Genomic DNA, 19611 nt, shown 5'->3' on the forward strand with positions numbered 1-19611 from the left:
TGCCTGTTTGCCTGTGTGTAAAAAAATTAAATCGAACAAGCCTTTTATAAGGATGATAAGAACGAAATCAATTGGTTTGTTTTGAGTATAATATCTGCCCAGGGATGTCATAGGAACTTCTGGAAGGATACTGCAAATTATATCATCTATAAACGGAATCAAAGCTGTTGATATAGACTCGATTTCCACGCCTCTGTTTTGGCTTGAAATATAACAGACACTAATGGTATGTAGTACTTTATGACTCTAATCCCTTTAACAAGCTCTTTAAGTTACTACACTCGTACGGGTACAACACAAACCACCGTAAAATAATATTACAAACCTTTTCTTGTATCATTACAGGACTTGGCTAGCAACAAGGATAGATAGATTCTCAGGTTGGCTTTTGCTTCTCCCGGTTAGCATCGATTTGCTTGCTTGTTCTTTACTAGTATTTCATCTGGTCGTCAATGGAGGATGACTTCAATCATGGTTTCTCTGTTAAAATTCTTCTTGAGGTGTCTGTAACTGTAAAACGAATCCCTTCATAGGAAGTAAGATAGCTGCTCCTTTTTTCTTGAACCCCCTTCTCCGTACAAGTCATTCCACTGTTTTAACTCATTCATTCCAGCTCCCTCAGATGCGAAGCTAGCCGCCACCTGCCCAACCAGAAAATGGAGCATAAATAAAACAATCGACAGATAATTTTCTTGGCAATTTTAACATGCTATTATAGTCATTCGACTATGATTTTGTTTAGGGGTTACCTGATTCTTTGCTTGCCTGAAATCTTCCATAGATAATGGCCTTAGGGTAATGACTCTTTCTTCTGTACCATCTTCTTTGTTTTGTACTTCAACAACTCTTTGTTTTCTCTCCTGCAAAGGGAAATTTATTAGAGAACAAAAAGTGCATTTATTTTCCGGGCACTTGAAAAGGAAATTATGCACTCACCAGATCTTTCAAGCTCTCTTGCTGTATTAACTCTCTAACTGGCCGATAAGCCGCGGTTGTGCATAAATTCTGTTTTAAACAGGAAATGGCGGTGATTATACTTTTACACTATTCATCTAAAAACTATCATCCTCTCAAAATGCTAACCTTAAGGTCACTTCCGGTATATCCTTCTGTCATTAATGCCAGCTCAGTGAAGTCTAGACCATTTTCTACTTTTTCTTTTCCCAAAAGAGTTCGAAAAATCTTTTCCCGGTTCTCTGCACCCGGAAGTCCCACCATGATTCTGTTAGAATGACTCAAGGGTTAGTAAATAACACCACAATTAAGTGTTCCAATCTTGTTAGAGATGCATAGAACTTGATCCTTATCTACCTTCTCTCAAAACGCCTAATTATGGCTTCATCGAGGTCAAATGGCCGATTGGTTGCAGCAAGAACTAGGATACGTTCATTTTGCCTCGTCAAGAGGCCATCCCAGTGAGCCATAAACTCATTTTTTATTTTTCGCATGGCTTCATGTTCTCCGACTCTAGTCCTCTGCCCTAGCATGCTATCTACCTCATCAACGAATATAATAGTAGGTGAGACTTTGGCTGCCAATGTGAACAAAGCTCGGACATTCTTCTCATCTTCCCCGAACCATTTAGAAGTAATAGTAGACATGGATACATTAATGAAGCTTGCACCAGCTTCTTTAGCAATGGCCTTTGCTAACATTGTCTTTCCAGTGCCCGGAGGACCAAACAACAATATTCCCCTGCAAGGCTTTAGGAGACCACCTTTGAAAAGGTCTGGCCTTCGGAGAGGAAGCATCACCAACTCCTGCAGTGATTCTTTGGTCTCTTCTAACGCACCAATGTCTGCAAATGTAACGTCGATCTCTTTCGCCGGTATGACCTCAGGCCTTATTCGCTTTTCAAATTCATTGTCTGGAGGAACTTCCTGAGCAATTAGAACAAGTACAAAGTGACACAAAAAGAATTAGAAAATGGGATACCGAAGGAACTGGATATCAGAGAAAATTTTATCATGCACAAAATGTATCTAAAAGGAAGAAAAAAAACTCACCGGAACTTTTGAGGCTGGAGCAGGATTTTCACCCTCGGTCTTCGTTGCCGGAAGGGTTGTTTCACTCTTCTTTTCAGGATTTTTGCTGCTGGATTTTGATTCCGGCTTCATGCCTACTGAACCAGCTCCTGCTTCCTACAGTTACACAGAGACCAATATGGGCAGGTAAGCTTTAGTAACCTACCATTTAATTCCTCCTTGAGATAATGTAAAAGGCAGGTAGCTAAGTATAAACACCTTCAATGTTTCGGATTGTGCTTCCCATTTTAGTGTGTCTTTACCAGTGGACTTCCCTTCCTGGAATATACTCAATCCATGCGACAAACTGCATCAAAATGACCAAATCAAAAAATGCAACGTTAATGGTAACAAAAACTGAGCATGAGAAACTAATCTGACCTCTTCGATGATATCACGAGTTTCCCATTTCTGTATTCGGGGTCCTTATTATTCATCAAATGATAAGAAATGGCGGATACGACAACCTCCTCTATGTATCTACTGAGGGCCATTGTATCTGCAATGCAGATTGAATCTAGATCATCGCAGTCGAGATCATTCGCCGAGAGCACCTCCATGATGTGATTTCTATTATCCTGAGCTTGGATCATCTTCATGTCCTTTTCTAGCTGAGATTTCCAGCTTACAAGATGTTTTTCATCTGCTGGGGGCCTGATCTCAATGTTGTAAGGGAAAATGGCTGATAGCCTGTCGTCAAATTCCCTGTCATCATTATTCAGGTCAACAACGCGTGACCCGAGGATCAAAACGTTCCCGGAAAGTTTCTTTAACATCTTTTGGAACAAATTATAAATCCTTTGTGATCTAGACAAGAGCTTGTCGACGTCCCTAAGATAAAGCACAATGGGACTGGCTTTTGATACATATATCAACACCTGCATTTAAACAAGAGATGATTTCATACATACATAAATAAGATTGTTCATTGTTGCAACTAGCATGCATTCCAAATGGCAATACCTTGTAAAGAGCCTGTATAAGAAGCTTCTCATCAAAAGACAAACTGCTTGTTCGCCTCAGAGGAGCTACAAAAAGGAGGAAAAAAGATTAGATCGGTTATACGAACCTGGAAAATTTTACATAATTGATTGAAGAAAGGTCAAAGCGGAGTTGTTTAACATCTTCCAGCTTCAACTTAAGATTTCTATATTATTCATTAAGGATTGTAAGACGATTCCGAAGCTCTTCAACTGCAACAACTCGCATTTTTAATAGTTTCAGCTCTACGAAGCATCAGATCACTTGAGAAGAACCCCGTTACAGTCCACTAGAATTTTCTTTTACTGTTTTCTCATACAGATGACAGCACTGTTTGTTAGCTACTTCTAATGAAGGGTATAGAAGAAAGAGATATTTATTGGTTGTGAAATAAAAATTAGTGGCTTACAGTGTTGATCTTGCACTTAGGGGTTAAACTTCCGATAGCTTTGCCGAGAATTTCTATTCCTAACCATAAAAGGACTAGATCATCATTAAAAGAACTTCAATTGTACCTGGATTTCCTGGACTGCATTGAGAAGCAAGGCTATTGATATTCTCTGATACAGATGCATATCGACGTAGCTTAGGAGGACCTTCTGTTCCCCTGCAATTACAACAACCAGAAAGATTGAATAAACAGAATACTCCTGGATATGAAATTTCTCAAAAGATAAATCGACAATATATGTCGCAATACCTTGACCCAATATCCACACCGCTGCTCTGCCGCCTCAACGTACCTGTAATATAACTTATGGTTCATGGTCACAGAGATATACACACAAACACTGTACACAATACCATGGAAACCAGAACATTTCCTGCCATACCTTTGGGCTCTTCCTGAGAAAGGAGTGAAAATGAACCAAATAAGCCAGACAATCGCTCGAGTGTCTCCGAAGTGGATCTTTTGAAAGACTGCATGAGAGAATCAACGGTTAGGGAAAGCTCTAAAGCAGGGTTGAACTGAACTATTTCGATGTGTCATCCTAAACAAAAAGAAGAGAGAATCTTACAGATTCTTGGCCACTTCCATATTTACTTTGAATCTGTAACAAAAGTAAATCACTTAAATGTCAGATGTTAAAACTTGAAGCTTAATGGTGAAGGAAGAAGAAAATGAGTAACATACTCACTTTTAAGGAAAAATCAGTTGCATCCAAGAGCAGCAACTTGGATTCAAAGAAATGGGCTAAAGCTTTGGCAAGCATTTGTTGGTAAAGTTCTACCAAGGAAAAAGAAGAAGAAATAACACAGACACAGTCAGTAGCAGCCTTATAGAGACAGCCCCATGAACACCAAAAAAACATGTCAAGTATAGCCGCCTGTGATTTCAGGCAATCAACCTGCAGGTCCCGATAGTAATATAGCTTGACTAGCAGGAGAAAGGTTCCTTGTGTACTTGGAAACATCAGCATGTTTCAAATGGACATAGGCAGCACTGGTTAGCAATGCTTGAGTTTGTTCACTGCCACATAAAATTAAACATCATTCCAACAATTAAAAAAATTTGTATAAGCAAGTTAAAAATATTCATATAGGTGATTCAAAAATCTCTTGTTTTCCAGCCAATAGAGCTCAAAAAATTGGGAATTTACCTGAGGTAGTAAGGGAACTCATCGAAGGTGACTTGGCTTTCTCTGCCATCAACGATTTGGCGAAGTAATTCTTTCTCTATCCTCTCCAAAGTGATGCCGGTTGATGAATTGGAACCGCTTCCGGTCCATTTGTTCTGACCCGAAGCCAAACCTAGCCCTACCCCTACCCCAACACCCACACCCAACGCCGATAACAGTAAGCCTTTTTGTTCCATTTGCTTTGCCTACAATTTTTTTTTTTAATTTTTTATAATTAAAATGAAAATTGTTTTGATCTGCAACTGTTTTCGTGGCTGATTCAAAAACGAAACGAGAGATGCGGATGCTTTGACAGCGAGGCGTCGCCGGTAAGGGGAAAGAGCAGCGGATGGCGGCGGATGAAGAGCAGTAGAGTCGGTTCCCGCTATTTATGGAGTCTCTATCAGTTCGTTCGTTTTTTGAAGTTTTTAAAGAGGAAATCAACGGGGAGAGATGAATAGATTTAATTTATGCCCCAGTCCTTGTAATCTTAAGAATTTTAAAATATTATCCCTCTATTTATAATTCAAATCAGATACCTCTCACAATAAACTTTCATTAAATTTAAATGTACATCATTCTAATTTAAAATTTAATAAATTTTTATTGAATAATTGTATAAAAATAATCTATTAAATTTTAGTAATTTTATAAATAAATTGAACATATTTTATATATAAGAATATATTTTAATAAATTCATAATTAAATTAGTGGGTGGTGGGTGATACCATTAGCATGGTTTATTAGATAGAGTAGTAAAGGATTAAAATCTAAAAATATGAAAGCGGCTAGGTAGTGAGGAATAGTAAGAGGTTAGCATAGGTGGCAGTAATTTGACGGTTTATGAATCGGTTGGACAGTTTGTTTATAATTTGTGGGAATACTTGGCGCAAAACTGCGAAGGGAGTTGTGCATGAAATGAAACGGTCGCCCAAGTGTGGTCAGCTTTGGATCCTGTCCGGTTCCTACACGCGTCCGGTTCTGTCAGTACCCATTTAAAAGCAAGTTCCGCCTTCCGGATCAAGATATTGGGTGGTACCATATTGCTGTCAGCAGATTATCAAATTTCAAGATAACGACAGATAATTTTTCATACCATTTACTAGGTATTTTATCCAATTGTATAGGATTTATAATAAATTATTTCTATTAGTTTTTTAATTAATTTTTTATTAATTATTTATATTACAGTAAGTCTACTTTTAAGGTTAAAAAATCAATAATCTAATAAATATGGAATGTTAGAGTAAATTAGATGAAAATTAAGTACAAATTACAACAGGTGCGATTTTTTTATATTAAACATAAATTAAAACTTTATAAAAATGTATCACTTATTTTATAAAAAGGAACAAAAATTCAATAACTATTCATCCCGATCATCGACTCTTTAAATATGGTATATATCATGGGGTTGAAATCCAGAATTAAATATTAATAGCATAGATATATGAAATTTTCCTTAAAAAATATTAAATGAGGGCAGCGATGTGATGGAGGTATGGGCGAAGGGGGACAGAATCAAATGGGGGCATTGTATCTGTAACAACCACACTGGGCAACCTAAAAAGAATGTGCTGAATTTGGTGCTTCGAACTTCAAAGCAGCTGCTTTAACTACATTACAATCAAACAGCTGTGAAAGGCACGTGAGAAGTAGACAAGAGCACCACCATTTGTACCAATCACAATGTGCCTGACGACTGACGAGGTTCATCAACATAATTTTATATCTGCCGTGTACATATGTGTGTGATTGCAAGTTGCAGCTTGGTTCAGTGTTCTGACGTCTTTTCTTAACCATGAAACCTGGACCTCCAAATCCATAGGATCTGATCTATTGCCGCCCGCTTTTACTTCACCACCACCCTTTTCTCCTTTAAACCACCTTTCATTTCTATTACCACTTTTAATTTTGATATTCACTACTTGCTTTTTTTTACCTCTTAAATTATCATTTTTATCTCAATTTCTTAATATACAACTTGTTGATATTATAAATCATAATTCATTTATTTAATTTTTTCATTTATTTTTGGGTGATTTGAACAAAAAAATACAAGTTTAAAGGTTAAAAAGATAAAAAAATTTAAATGGGTACTAAAATAATTTTTTATAAAGTTAGAGAGTAAAATAAATCATTATGCCTTGTATTTATTCTTATTCATATATTTATCTTATAAAAATAAAAACGTGTGATATACAGTGAAATATTTATCTACTTGATATCACACACTTAGAAAATTCCAAAATGAAAGAGTTTGATGCTAAATATGACTTGAACGATTCTTATTTTTATATCATAAGGTAATTTGGCAACTAGTTTTGAAAAAGTCCTAGTTCAAGTATGAGACCTAAAGTTGGAGATAAACCTTAGAGATATTAAAGATTTGAACATAATTTATTTGAAAAGGCTTGGAACTAAAACTACAAGATAAAGTTTTTGAAATTAAAAGAATTTATCTCATTTTACATGGAGATAATTTTGAGATTAATTGAAGTGTATATACATGCAATTTGTGGGTTGCAAATCGCAGATCAAAGCCGTGACGAATGCGTACAGAGTGTTCTATAAAGTTCAATTGATAAAATGAGGCTCATTGGACCTACTTGAACTAACTCAATTTGTGAAACATATGAAGAAACCTATTTACTTGAGGTTTTGGTGGCCTAGTGAAAGACTTAAGGAAAATTATGGTTACTTTGATAAATATGGAAAGTAATCTTAGAAGATATGTAATCTGAGAAAATTTGATTTTGTAATATTAAAAAATTGAATTAATCCTTTAAGAATCTTAATTGTAGATAGGCTTCAATATTGACTGTGGATGTAATTCAATATGTACGGTTGATTTTGGGGAAGTTCAACTATAGATAGAGGTCTTCCCCTCGTTTGTAATCACTCAATTATAATCCTCCATAGTAGTTGAATACTATTGAGAACATTTACTAAAACACCTTGTGCATCGCTTTCTTATAGCATTTTTTGTTCTTTCATTTTGAGTTGCTTCTACTTTATTTTCAGTGTCTTACAGAATTTCTACGGAGAATTCTCATGTTGCGAGAGTTAGGCTGACTTAGGAGGATTTGAATCTAAGAAATCATCTAAGGTAGCACGGATTGTGAGACTAAAGTTCTAGCTTCATAACACTTACAGAGAGTTTATATGTCCATAATTAAAGAACTTTTATTGAGGGCATTTTATTGTTTATTCAATTTTGAGTGATTAGTTAACATCCTTTAGTAGGAGGGTTGGGGAGAGTTCTTACTAAATGTACTAGAGTGAACTCGCAATTATCCAAGGGTTAGAGTGGATTAGGTTGCTTTGTTTGTATTGTTGTGTTAGTACTTGTGCCAAAGTTTGTGGTCACATCTTATACCATAACCTAGTTAGACAATTACAATTGGTATTAGGGTCTCCCACCTAACATAATTGGTGAAATCATATGTTTGGTAGTCAACAATGGAGTCTACAAAGAAAGACAATTCAATTGTACATTTGCCACTTTTGGATGAATCTAATTATGTCTATTGGAAATCTTGAATAAGAGTTTTTTTATCAAATAAATTAATGAATTAATGGAGGCTAATATGAACTTTGGCCTGCCTTTCAAAAAGAAAGATGCCATTGTTATTGATTATGAGGTCAAATTGTACACGGACAAAATTAAATGCTATTTAGAAGGAGTTTATATAAGTTCAAACCATCCCGAAAAAATGGGTTTTAAAAATGAGAAATTTGATAAGATTTTAACTATTGGAAGAAGGAAATTGGTAGGGGTGAAGTTGGAAATTTTTTCTGGGGGCTAGAATTAAGTTAATATTTTTATGAGAGATAAAATGTATTTTTACTGTTCCTTTAGCTTATAACCTTATAGTTTTTAAAGAATTAAATAAAATTATTATTTAAGGGTAAAACGCAAATTTACTATTTACTAACTTATAATTTTATAAAATTTAAAAGTTTAAATTTTCATTTTAGGGTGATAGTGATCCTATACATAGAGGGCTAAGCTATATTAATAATGGTGAGAAAATTTAAATTTCAAAAGCCTATTTCAATTTTGATTTAATGAAATTGTTCGAATTTCGATTCAATCAAACCGAAATTTCTTATATTCTCCTAATTTCATCTTTGTGTTCCAAGGAAATGCATAAAAAAACTCTTTAGTTCAAAAAAGAAAAAAGTAAAATGCAATCTCCTAGGATAGGAGGATGCTGCAAAAAGCTAACATGTTAGATTGATGGTGTCCAACCACTGCCACACTGCATTGCATGCTTGCCTCCTCTATAATGCGTAGGTTTTGAAAACAAGTAAGACAAATAAACTTTTATGTCAAAACACATTTCGTAAGTGGTTTGCGAAAGGCAATGTTAGGGCAAAAGTAGCCACCCCAATTACCATTTTTATTATCAAGTTAAAAAAAAAAAAAGGTGGAAGAATCTCCATGCAGATTGCAGATGCTGATATAAATGGAAAGTAGGCACATGGATCTAGTTCTTTAATTCTTTCTGCATTATTTTTATTCCATAATTGTATTTAGAGTCATATAATTATTTTAATTGGTAAAAGTACTTGTTGAGTCTTGGATTAAATTAGTCATCAATTTAATTCTTATATTATTAAAAAAATCAATAATATTTATTGTTAAAAAAAGATAACATGAAAATTATTATTTTTAAATAGTAAATATTAATATTGTTACATTTTTATTATTGTATCATTTTAATTGTGTATGTTCCAACGACATTTCCAAAGCAACCAATGAAAAAACAAACAATCAAGAATTGTTATTTACCATAATGAAAAAAGATTAAAACAGGTAGTTTTACAGTACAATGATGGGAGATTTTGCCTTAGGCCAAAATGGAGTTATAATCTGCATTCTCTTTGCTTCCCTAACTATTATTAAATACCAAACAGAAATAATGAAGCAATTCTCTTAAGCTATGCACAACATATATGAACTGATAGCTGGATCTGTATCTGTACAAATTTTCTAGGCATTTCATTGTGTTGCGAGAATATGCTTAAGACCCTTGCCAGAAGCATCCCCGAAACCTATGTTTTCACTTGCATGATAGAGCTTATCTCATTAAATCCAAGAATACAAAGCCATTCCAAAGGCTGTGGAGAAGCATGGATGGCAATAGATTCCTCGTTCGTGCGAAAACAACACCCATCACCATTCCTAGGAAAATAAGTGGTAGCATTCTCTGTACGTTAAAATGTGCCAGTGCAAAGGCAACTGAACTCACCGGTATAGCACACCATACAGGCATGTATTTGGTCAACGAAGGAAGAAGGAAACCACGGAAAATTATCTCTTCCCATATCGGAGCACAGACTGAAACTACAATTGCGTATAGTGCCATGGCTACTGGATCCCTTGCTAAGATTGACTGCTCAACGCTTGAAAGTGTTACAGGTGCAGAGGGAATAACAGGCAGCAAATTGAGGTTGAATTGCGATAATCTGTTGATGATGGGAAACATGAGGCATCCTAGCGCAACATCGAAAACCCACTTTCCTCTCAAGCTGAATTTAAACCAATCTGATGGAAGGGGATGAAACTGAGACAGACAGTGGTGAAGTATTGCCATCCCTGTAAGGCCTTCACTTACATCTGTCACAAGGCTGAACAAGGCTTGTCCCCTGAATGTTAGAGAATCCTTGCTCAACCCTGCCATGTGAGCAGCAAAAGGAATTATCCAAGACCCCATGAACCAGAATGCTGCTACCCAGAGAAGCATAACCTGTGTGAGCACAGAAAATAGGGATTAACATTCACTACATGTCATTTCGGCAGTTCCCCGTAGGCAACTTTACCCCATATGATGTTCGTGGTCAGATTTCATGGACTTACGTGCTTATTTCTGTATAAATCATTGAAAAACAAGCTTAACATCTATAAAAGCTAAGAACGCAGTTGCATATGGCAAATATGTTACAACCAAATATGAAGTAAAACAAACTAACCTTCAGAATGGTCTCTGCGGTCCATGGTACAGTCCACCTGCTGCCAACTGCCCTTAAAACTGCATCTGCAGCCTGCATCATAACCAACCAACTTCATAATTTTCCCTATAAAAATAAAATGAAAGAAGGGAAAAGAAAATGTAAAGAGATTAGCAAACATGTAGAAATTCCAAATAATCACAATTCTGCACTACACTTGGATTCTATATCCCTTGAACCTATAAAATTCTCTGTATTAATAAGCTATTTTGATTTTCAAACAAGACATTGAAAAAATAAAATAAAACAAACATCTTAAACCCAATTTAATAAATTATTTGATATGGCTGATAAGGCCTCAGCTTAATGGCAAGGAGAATACCCTAGGAGCTTTGAGGCCCCATGTTCACGTCCCACCATTTGTGGGTTTAGTATTTATATTGGTTGTCATAATGGTTTTTGACTCTGCAAGATAAATTTTGAAAAACAATGGATGGAGTTGCCATCAATCTTTTATTTTTCTTTTAGGTTTGATTGATGTGTTCTTGGTAGCGACGTAGCGTTTTAGAGTGCTATTATTTTGGACTGATGGTGGAGGTGAGCAAAGGGTTTAGAGTTGTGTTGATGATATAGCTAGTCTTGGATTGACAGACGGGTTGTTAGGACAGAGAAAAGGAAGATGGTTGCCGTGGGGTTCAGCTAGCTTGTTGGTTTCATTGGTGGGAATCGGGTTTAGTGAGGGGTTGTAAAGGGACAGTTTTATGTGGCTTGGTGATGGTGAGCCGTGGCCTGGGTTGACTATTCAACTTTAATTTGGGTTATAGAGAAGCAAGAGCTTCAATTATGGTGGGACTGTGATGAATTTAGGTGGCTGTGGGGGGATGAGTTTAAAGGTTTAGGTTGTTTCGATTATGAAATCTGTTTTGGTAAGGGAAGCATTAGTGTTGTCCAAATATATTGTGGTTTGTTAGTTTGATAGTTTATTTCGTTATTCAATGATATATGGATGAAATAATTGATATAGTTTCAATAGTGAGCTTAGACACTAAATTGGTTATAGACGAATCATTAACTCAAAACTACTAAATACAACTACATGAACCAAACCTACTCTACCAGTTCCATGATCTGAAACCACCTAGTTCATATGCCAAGAGACAGATGATTCAGTTGAATAGCCCACAACTAATTCTCACGAGTTGCCGGTAAGTTCACCTAGGACACATGATCAACGCCTAAATTGTCCCACAAATATTATACCAGACTGAACCATCAGCTGACAAATTCATCGTCCAGCGTATAAAGAAACTGGCATAACAGATTCATTGATCCAGTAATGGCTGGTAGTGGATGTACGGATTAAATTGAATGCAATATTGATTGCACACATAAACAAATAAACATAGAATCCAGTTAAAATAACGCATTACCTCCGGAAGAGTTGATTTCCAATCTCTTTTGTGAGGGCTAGACTTATCAACCTCGGGCTGTACTGTTTCCTCAGGCAGAAAATGATCAATATATTCGGATTTCGGATTTTCTGGGGAGAACCCATCATACCTAAAGCATGAAAATTTCCACTTCTGCAAATCAAAGCCAAAATAAAACAAAACCAGAAACTGATTTTACAATAATGGTATACAACTATAGATAGTAAACCAAAAAAAAAAAAAGGAAAGAGATTTTCAATTGAAAATTTGAAACCTTAAAACTCCACCAACTAAAGCTACTAACTTTCAGGGTTTACATCAAATTCCCTGCTACATAATTTACTCTTTTAACTGTTTCCTCCATTTTCTCAGCAACCAAACATAGTGAAACTTACCATAATTCAGCTTCAGGGTAAAAACTAGCCAATTAAACAAAATTTTCATTTAGGTAAAAGTTAAATTAACCAAGAGAGGGTATAAAAGGGATTAAACTTTTCAACTTTATAACTTCCAATTAACTTTTTCCTTCATTTTCTCGGTAACCAAGTATAATCCACTTCAAATTTGAACTCCAGAGTCTAAAAAAACCAAAATTGAATATTAAAAATAACTTTTTCAAAACATGGAAACAAAAAAAAAAAAAACCGGAAGCTTGTGAATTTATACTTACGTTCTTTGTGAGCTTGAAATTGGATTCAAAGACCCGGGAGCTCCGGTTTAAAGAAAAGATACAGGGTCGGGTCTGAACACGAAATTTGGAGTAAGAAAGTGCAAGAACTGGGCACTGAGTGACACAGTGGAAGGAATAGGAGCTTAACATGAGGACCTAATATCAAGAACTATAATAACTTATATAAAAAAAATCATAAATTTTACAAATAATAAGGGAACAATGATTTAAAAAAAAACCCCTTTTATTTTGTGAATTTGGGTTTTGAGTTTATGGGGGGTGAGGGAAGCTGCTTTCCAGTTTCGTTGCAGTGATATTTTTTGGAAACGAGGATTACATTTTCTTATTGCTAAGTTCCCGGAAATGATATTTTTTTTCTTCTCAAAAACATGAATTTTTTAGTGTAAATTCTGTTATTAGTCCCTATAGTTTACGAAAGTTGTAGATTTAGTAAATTTTATTCCTGACTCAAATAGTAGCAATTAAATTTGTTGGATTAAATTCAATTATTAGTCTTGTAGTATGAGTACAATTGTAGATTTAATCAATATTCTCCAATTGGGTCATTCTAAATCTTTATACTTTTTGAATTTTGAAATTTTAATCTTGATAAAATGTCATTAATTAGATTTTATTGGGTAATATGTAGAAATAACAAGCTAAGATGGCATTACACATATGATAATATATTTGCCACATCGATTTTAGAAATAACAGAACTTAATGAATTTTAAATCACATTTTGGTGAATGCTAAAATTTTAAAATTTGAGAAGTATAGAGACCAAAAAGGACCAAATTAAAGTATAAGGATTAAATCCAAAACTTTCATTACCAGAAAATTTTAACATTTGTTGCCGATAACCAGGTTTTTTTTGCTTAATATAATATTTGGTACTTTAACTTAATACTTTTTTCTAAGTTGGTACTTAATTTTTTTTGGTCCAATTTGATACATGAATTTGACACTTTTTCGTAATTTGGCACCTAAGCTTTTTTTTGCCTAAATTAGTACTTGAACTTGATACTTTTTCTTAATTTGGTATCTAAGCTTTTTTTTAGTCCAATTTAATACCTAAACTTGTCAAATGTTACCAATTTACCCCAAACACTAATTGTGATATTTTTTTAAGGAGATAAAAATAGCTAATGTATTATCAGCATGTGATGATAACATGAAACTTAATGACAAAATGATACTAATCCGTGCAAATTTTGTACTTTGAGTTATGCTTAACAAAGAAGAAAATAAGAGTTTTAAAAACTAAAATAAAAAAATTCATTATGTTAAATTAAAATAAATTTATGAAATTAAATTAAAAGTAATTAAACATTTAAAATAAGAAAAGAAATCTAATGTCATCTATCATATATCACCATACATTGATTGTTTTTGCTTTATAAAAGTAAAATATATAACATTTGACAAGTTTAAGTATCAAATTGAACAAAAAAATATAAGAAAATTTATCAAGTTAAGATACCAAATTAGATCCAAAAGAATTTAAAACGTTATATTAAACTTTTTTATAAGAATAATCAAGTTGTTTAATAAATAATAAATTTAAATATTTATATTTTAAAAATCTTGGTAGGCAATAGAGAACGTTTTGCACATGTAATTTATTCTATAGTTTTTATCGGAATAAGCTAACAATATATTATCTTTATTTTGAAAAGGAAATTAATAATAGATTTATTCAGTTTTATTAAACACGTGTTTCTTACTATTTTAATTAAAAGTTATATAAAAATAAAAATATCATCATAAAAATAAATATATATTAAAAGATATTTAAATATAAAAATGAAATTTATTACATCAAAGAATCAAAGATACGGCCAGGTGGGAAAATCTAACCTTTCGGCTCTTCCTAAGACACAAAAAAGATGAAAGAAATTTAGGATTTAAAAAAAGAAGTTATAGATTCCAACACTTCAAAGATTAAATATTTACATTAAATCCAACACATTTAAACCCACTCATTATTTTTTATAAAACAAATATGTTATTTTTATTTAATATTTAGCAATTATATGTGTTTTTCTATAATATTATATAGAAAGAATGAAGAACATGCATACAATTGAAGAAACAAAAATAATTCCCTATAATTTTGTTTTAAGAAGATATTGCAAAAAGAATTTGTAGACACAGCTAAAACTTCCTCAACATCTCTTATTGGAAACTAAAAAAAGAAACAATTATTTGAGAAGAAAGTAGTAGTTCTACAGATAATAGTTCATGCCAACCTCAATCAAACATGTCTGAGGAATGTTGAGAACCACGGCAGGTGCCCTGCAGTTTTTACGTAAGAATAAATAGGCAACATGGATCATAAATCTCTTCAAGCATGGTGCATTCATTTTTGCTTTTATATGAGAGTGTCCTAATACGTATGCCACCCCAGATTGCTTAGCTTCTACAAGCTCCAACAGCTCATCCTTCACGTTCGGGTCCCTGTAATTCATGTCTGGTTGCAGCTTGAATCGGACACGCCGCCTTAGGGTGGATCCAGGTGATTCCATCTCGTATGTGGATTGGAGGTACTGTAATATGTGTGACTTGCTGCTATTCAAAATGGTAGGGGGCATTGAACTGCTAGCTTCTCCATTTCGTTCGAGTTCGGATATTTCTAACCTTTTGCCGAATTTTTCGGATGTCCTTACAACAGCCATTCGTCCGTCGACAGATCCTTCGAGTGTGCCAGAGCCTTCAGCTTCTAGTTGGATAAACTCTGCTATGCTCATGATAAGGTCGTTCTCAAAATCATCTTCGTTCTTTTGCACGTCTTTGTAACCATTTCGAACAATGCAGCGGTACATTCGGAAAGATTTGGGACCAATACGACCTATGAGGTACCGTTCTTTTTGAGGGACATATGGTACAAGAACAGTCTTCTCACAGACAAAGACAGCCACTTGATAAAATGTCGGTAGATTGGTTAAAAAACGGGTAAATGTGGCTGGAACTCCGCTAACCAACGCAGTGAAAATAAGGCCTATCCCTGGGACTCGGACAATTCCGAGACTAGGACCCAGTGTCAGGATTTGTTTCATGGGTACTTTGTTGTGAAAATCATATAAATACTTTTTCCTAGAACCATAATGCCAGACGAACATGATGAGCATGAAGATCACAGAGAGAACAAGAGGAACCCATCCGCCTTTAGAGATTCTTATAAAAGACGACGATAGGAAGATTATCTCGATTGACCCAAAGAAGAGGGCAAATAGTAGAGCAAGCACAAGACTCTGACCCCACACGAAATTAATTATCAATGCTGTCAACCATGTTGTCAGAAACATTGCAGACATGTAGGTGAGTCCTGCAATTAAGATTGCAATCATATTCTCAGATAAGAACGATAACGAGGAAAGACATTATCTATGAATTGAAAGCATTCAATCTCACCCCTTCAAAGCAAAATGATATAACTTCACAACTTTCACTTTGTCTTCGTAAACTAATATTCGATAGATCTAACTAATACAAAAAGCATAGTAAATTGCTTATCAAAAGGCAAAAGACAAGAAGAAAAAACATTATAAACTATGGTTTCCCACCATTTCTAAAACAAATACGAAGAACATACACCATGCATCGGTATGAATTTTTTGCCAGGATAAATGATTACTATTTTTAAGGCAAATATAATCAGTTGAAGCAGAACAGACGCGTCGCATTTTAATCCAATATTTGAGAGTATACTTTAAAATGAAAACAACTTACCATAAGCGTTTCCCAAATGATTAATGTCTCTAAACCCAACTGTGACTGCCAGACAGAGAACCAGAAGGACCCAGTTGATCTCTGGAATGTATATCTGACCACGGAACCATTTCGATTTATGTACAACTTTGACACGAGGGAAACATCCTATGGCATAGCATTGTTTGACGATAGAGAATGTGGCAGAGATTACAGACTGGCTAGCGACGATTGCAGCCAAAGTTGCCATCACAAGAACTGGCCAAAACAAAGAATCTACAAACATGGAAAGAATATTCTGTAAACAATAATAACGAAATAAATTTTTAAGTGACTCTAGGAGAAGGATATACATCTTTCTTGTTTAATAGTGATCAAATACAAGAATTGGAGTGGCTGACAGTCCATAAATTATAGTAGAATTGTACGGTTACGACTTACAAGTCCTATCGGAAGGATATTGATGAGATGGTGTAAGCATAATATACACATAAAAGAAATGTTTTGGTCTTTTGGATTGTGCTTAGAATTTCATAAAGTATAAATGCTATGGAAACCTTTATGCATATTGCAAATAGAAACCTTATAGCCCCGATTTAGAAGAGTAGAATGTAGAAGCTTACCTGGAATAGAAGCATAGAAGCTTGTGGATACTGCGGCAAAATTCTTCGAAAGAAAAGCAGCCTGCCCCATGTATTGAAGCACTAGACAAGGGTAAATTATGCAGAAAAAAGATAACTGCATACAGAAACAAGCTTTCAGAGTTTTTCTTGGACAATATATCGAATTATATGAAAAAGAAGCTGCAAGCCAACTAAGAGATGCTTATAGAAAACCGATCAGAACTCTTAACCTTGCATCAATAATAAAATGAACATTTCAACAAACTCAAAAAGCTTAGGTAGATTCAAGAACTGCAAGACTAAGGATGAATTACAACATAATGGCCACCAATCTGCTCAGTTGGTTAAAAAATGAACAGATAAACAGTGTTCTAGTTATGCTTTTATGAAAAAAGACTTCCTTTCTTTCCATAATGGGCCAAAGCCTGAATAAAATTTTTCCTCAAGAGCCCTTATTTCTTAATTATGCCAGCAAGAAGCACTAAATGCATTAAGTTCTCTTTGATAGTTGGTCTACATACCCTTATTGATGCAGCTGTGTACTGGCCAAGGTCAGCAAACATAGCTTCAGCTCCTGCAGTTGACAAGAAAGGCAGGCATGAATCTAGAAAACAAAGGTACTGTCAATTTAACTTCTATTGAATCCCAGATCTCGAGTTTACCAGTGACACACAAAAGAACTCCTCCAAGAGAAATCCAACCATCATATCTAGTGTCCCTAAAGAATGTGTAGATATAATAAGGAGAAAGGGCCTTGTAAACTCTTGGATTCCACTTAAGGATATTGTAAACACCAATAGCCGCAATGGACAATGACCATAAAATCACAATGGGGGCAAACATGAAGGCCACTCTATAGGTGCCACGGTGTTGCAAAACAAAGAGGCCAACCAACAAAATACAGGCTATGATAAGCACCACACCTGTGTATAGACAAAATTGTTAGCAGCTTAAATGGAAAAATATGCATACAAACAGGTTAAAAAATCAATATTATTTTCCAGAGAGCTGTACTTACCATAATGCAGTTCGCTTGATCGAACTTTGACCCCTTCAATGGCCGAACGAACTGAAAATTGCAAGTAATAACGATTAGCACTGAAATTAAGCAATGATGATGACTAGCACTAGGAAAAGTTATAACAGGAAAACAAAAGCACATACTGGAAATTGCCGGCGTGAGAAAGCCAACACAAATAAGCAGGCAAGTACCAAACAAAACTAGAAGAAGCAAAGCAGTTTTTGCCTTTTTATGCCTCTCAGCAAACCTTTTGACTGTCAGAGACTGCGGATTTCTGTACGAGTAACGGGGATTGTGATACGTAGAAAGCTCTTCATCTGCTGTTTGATGATTGGGAAGCAGAGAAAACTTGGCGTGCCTACAAAGGAGCGAATACAAAGCAAAAATTCCTCCTGAAAATGAGCCCGGAAGGTTTATCACTAATCAACTACAGAAAACTCATAACATTGTAAATATATGATAAAAAAAGTCAAGCCTTACCTTCACCATTATCATCTGCATTTAACAAAATAATGACATGTTTGAACAAGGAAAGAAGTGTCAAAGTCCAAAAAATCAAAGATAGGGCCCCAAAGATGACATCTTCAGATTGATAATTACTCAAATTCCCAGAGAATGTGCTTTTAAAGACATAAAGTGGTGAAATACTTAGGTCACCAAAGAGTACACCAAAACTCTGATAAGCTAAGATTAGCACATCTTTGCATTGATAGCTTCTGTCAACCTGCTTTCAAGACAAAAAAAAAACAGATTTGCATGAAATATTTTATGGGGTTGTTCATTAATTATCACAAGATCAACTTCCATTAGATCATCAATCAAAAACATTCATTAAAAATGAAAAAAATCCGACACCGACTTCATAACCTTTCATTTGCTACAGTAGATCACAGTTGATCGCTTAAATTGAAAGGCAACAACTTTCCACATTGTTCAAAACGAAATCAACATAGAAATCACAACAAACACATAAATGGGTTCTTCATAATAAAGCCTAAATTGGGTTTTTTTTTCTCTTAAAATTTTTTCTCGAGAAACAAGCAAAAAAATTGGGACTTTATAAACTTACCATAATTTGCCGTGTGGATTCTCGTGTTCTTTGTTTAAAACCCCTAAAAGAAAGTCGAAAGCGAAGGGGAAGAAGATGCGTTTTCTAATTAATCAAAGTCCCTATTTTTCCTTTCTTCGTTTGAATTTTCATAATTAAACCGAGACTGCACTTAAAAGCTGGAAATCCCAGACAGAAAATGACCAAAAACATAAAAATAAGAACTTTATTCAGATTGACCCAAAATTTTTTTTTTTCATATAGTCAGCTTTATATATATACCACTAGATTGGCCAATGTATTTTTCTATATAATACCTTAAAAAAATAATTATCCTTATTTAAATAGAAAAGAATTTCATGGCTGTGGGACTGTGCATCTCCAATAATTAATCAAAGATCCGGACAAGAGTGATTAAATTTGAAAAATGAGAAAGATTGATGCCTAGATTAAGACATAGTTTATCTTAAAAATATATTTTTCATATCATAATTATGGACATGATAAGATTAAATTAAAACATA

General features: G+C 34.6%; 3 protein-coding genes across 5 annotated transcripts; all 3 read right to left on the reverse strand.

Moving 5' to 3' along the window:
* Positions 1–128: 128 nt before the first annotated feature.
* Positions 129–5161, reverse strand: LOC105788261 (uncharacterized). Its single transcript, XM_012615063.2, has 16 exons — positions 4607–5161; positions 4355–4476; positions 4145–4233; positions 4025–4057; positions 3839–3926; positions 3706–3748; positions 3521–3612; positions 2988–3052; positions 2406–2902; positions 2244–2331; positions 2007–2141; positions 1312–1880; positions 1084–1222; positions 937–1005; positions 750–860; positions 129–641 (listed from the first exon to the last, which is right to left on the reverse strand). The coding sequence occupies exons 1-16, from the start codon at positions 4819–4821 to the stop codon at positions 528–530; spliced, it is 2469 nt and encodes an 822-aa protein (XP_012470517.1). The 5' UTR covers positions 4822–5161; the 3' UTR covers positions 129–527.
* Positions 5162–9391: 4230 nt separating this feature from the next.
* LOC105788264 (uncharacterized) lies at positions 9392–13037 on the reverse strand. 2 transcript variants are annotated; one of them, XM_012615067.2, is made up of 4 exons: positions 12685–13037; positions 12015–12164; positions 10606–10677; positions 9392–10382 (listed from the first exon to the last, which is right to left on the reverse strand). In XM_012615067.2, exons 1-4 carry the CDS (start codon positions 12832–12834, stop codon positions 9714–9716), a joined length of 1041 nt encoding a protein of 346 aa, XP_012470521.1. In that variant the 5' UTR covers positions 12835–13037; the 3' UTR covers positions 9392–9713. The 2 variants fall into 2 exon arrangements, with proteins under 2 accessions (XP_012470521.1, XP_012470520.1); XM_012615066.2 differs by having other exon boundaries at positions 12015–12167.
* A 1733-nt stretch (positions 13038–14770) lies between these two features.
* Positions 14771–19343, reverse strand: LOC105788262 (potassium transporter 3). Of its 2 annotated transcripts, none has more exons than XM_012615064.2 (9): positions 19109–19343; positions 18520–18766; positions 18183–18431; positions 18037–18087; positions 17681–17941; positions 17540–17592; positions 17019–17133; positions 16417–16671; positions 14771–16012 (listed from the first exon to the last, which is right to left on the reverse strand). In XM_012615064.2, the coding sequence occupies exons 1-9, from the start codon at positions 19109–19111 to the stop codon at positions 14913–14915; spliced, it is 2334 nt and encodes a 777-aa protein (XP_012470518.1). In that variant the 5' UTR covers positions 19112–19343; the 3' UTR covers positions 14771–14912. The 2 variants fall into 2 exon arrangements, with proteins under 2 accessions (XP_012470518.1, XP_012470519.1); XM_012615065.2 differs by having other exon boundaries at positions 18520–18763; positions 19109–19342.
* Between the last annotated feature and the right edge of the window lie 268 nt (positions 19344–19611).

Source organism: Gossypium raimondii, chromosome 2, assembly GCF_025698545.1.
Source record: "Gossypium raimondii isolate GPD5lz chromosome 2, ASM2569854v1, whole genome shotgun sequence".
Taxonomy (NCBI): Eukaryota; Viridiplantae; Streptophyta; class Magnoliopsida; order Malvales; family Malvaceae; genus Gossypium; species Gossypium raimondii.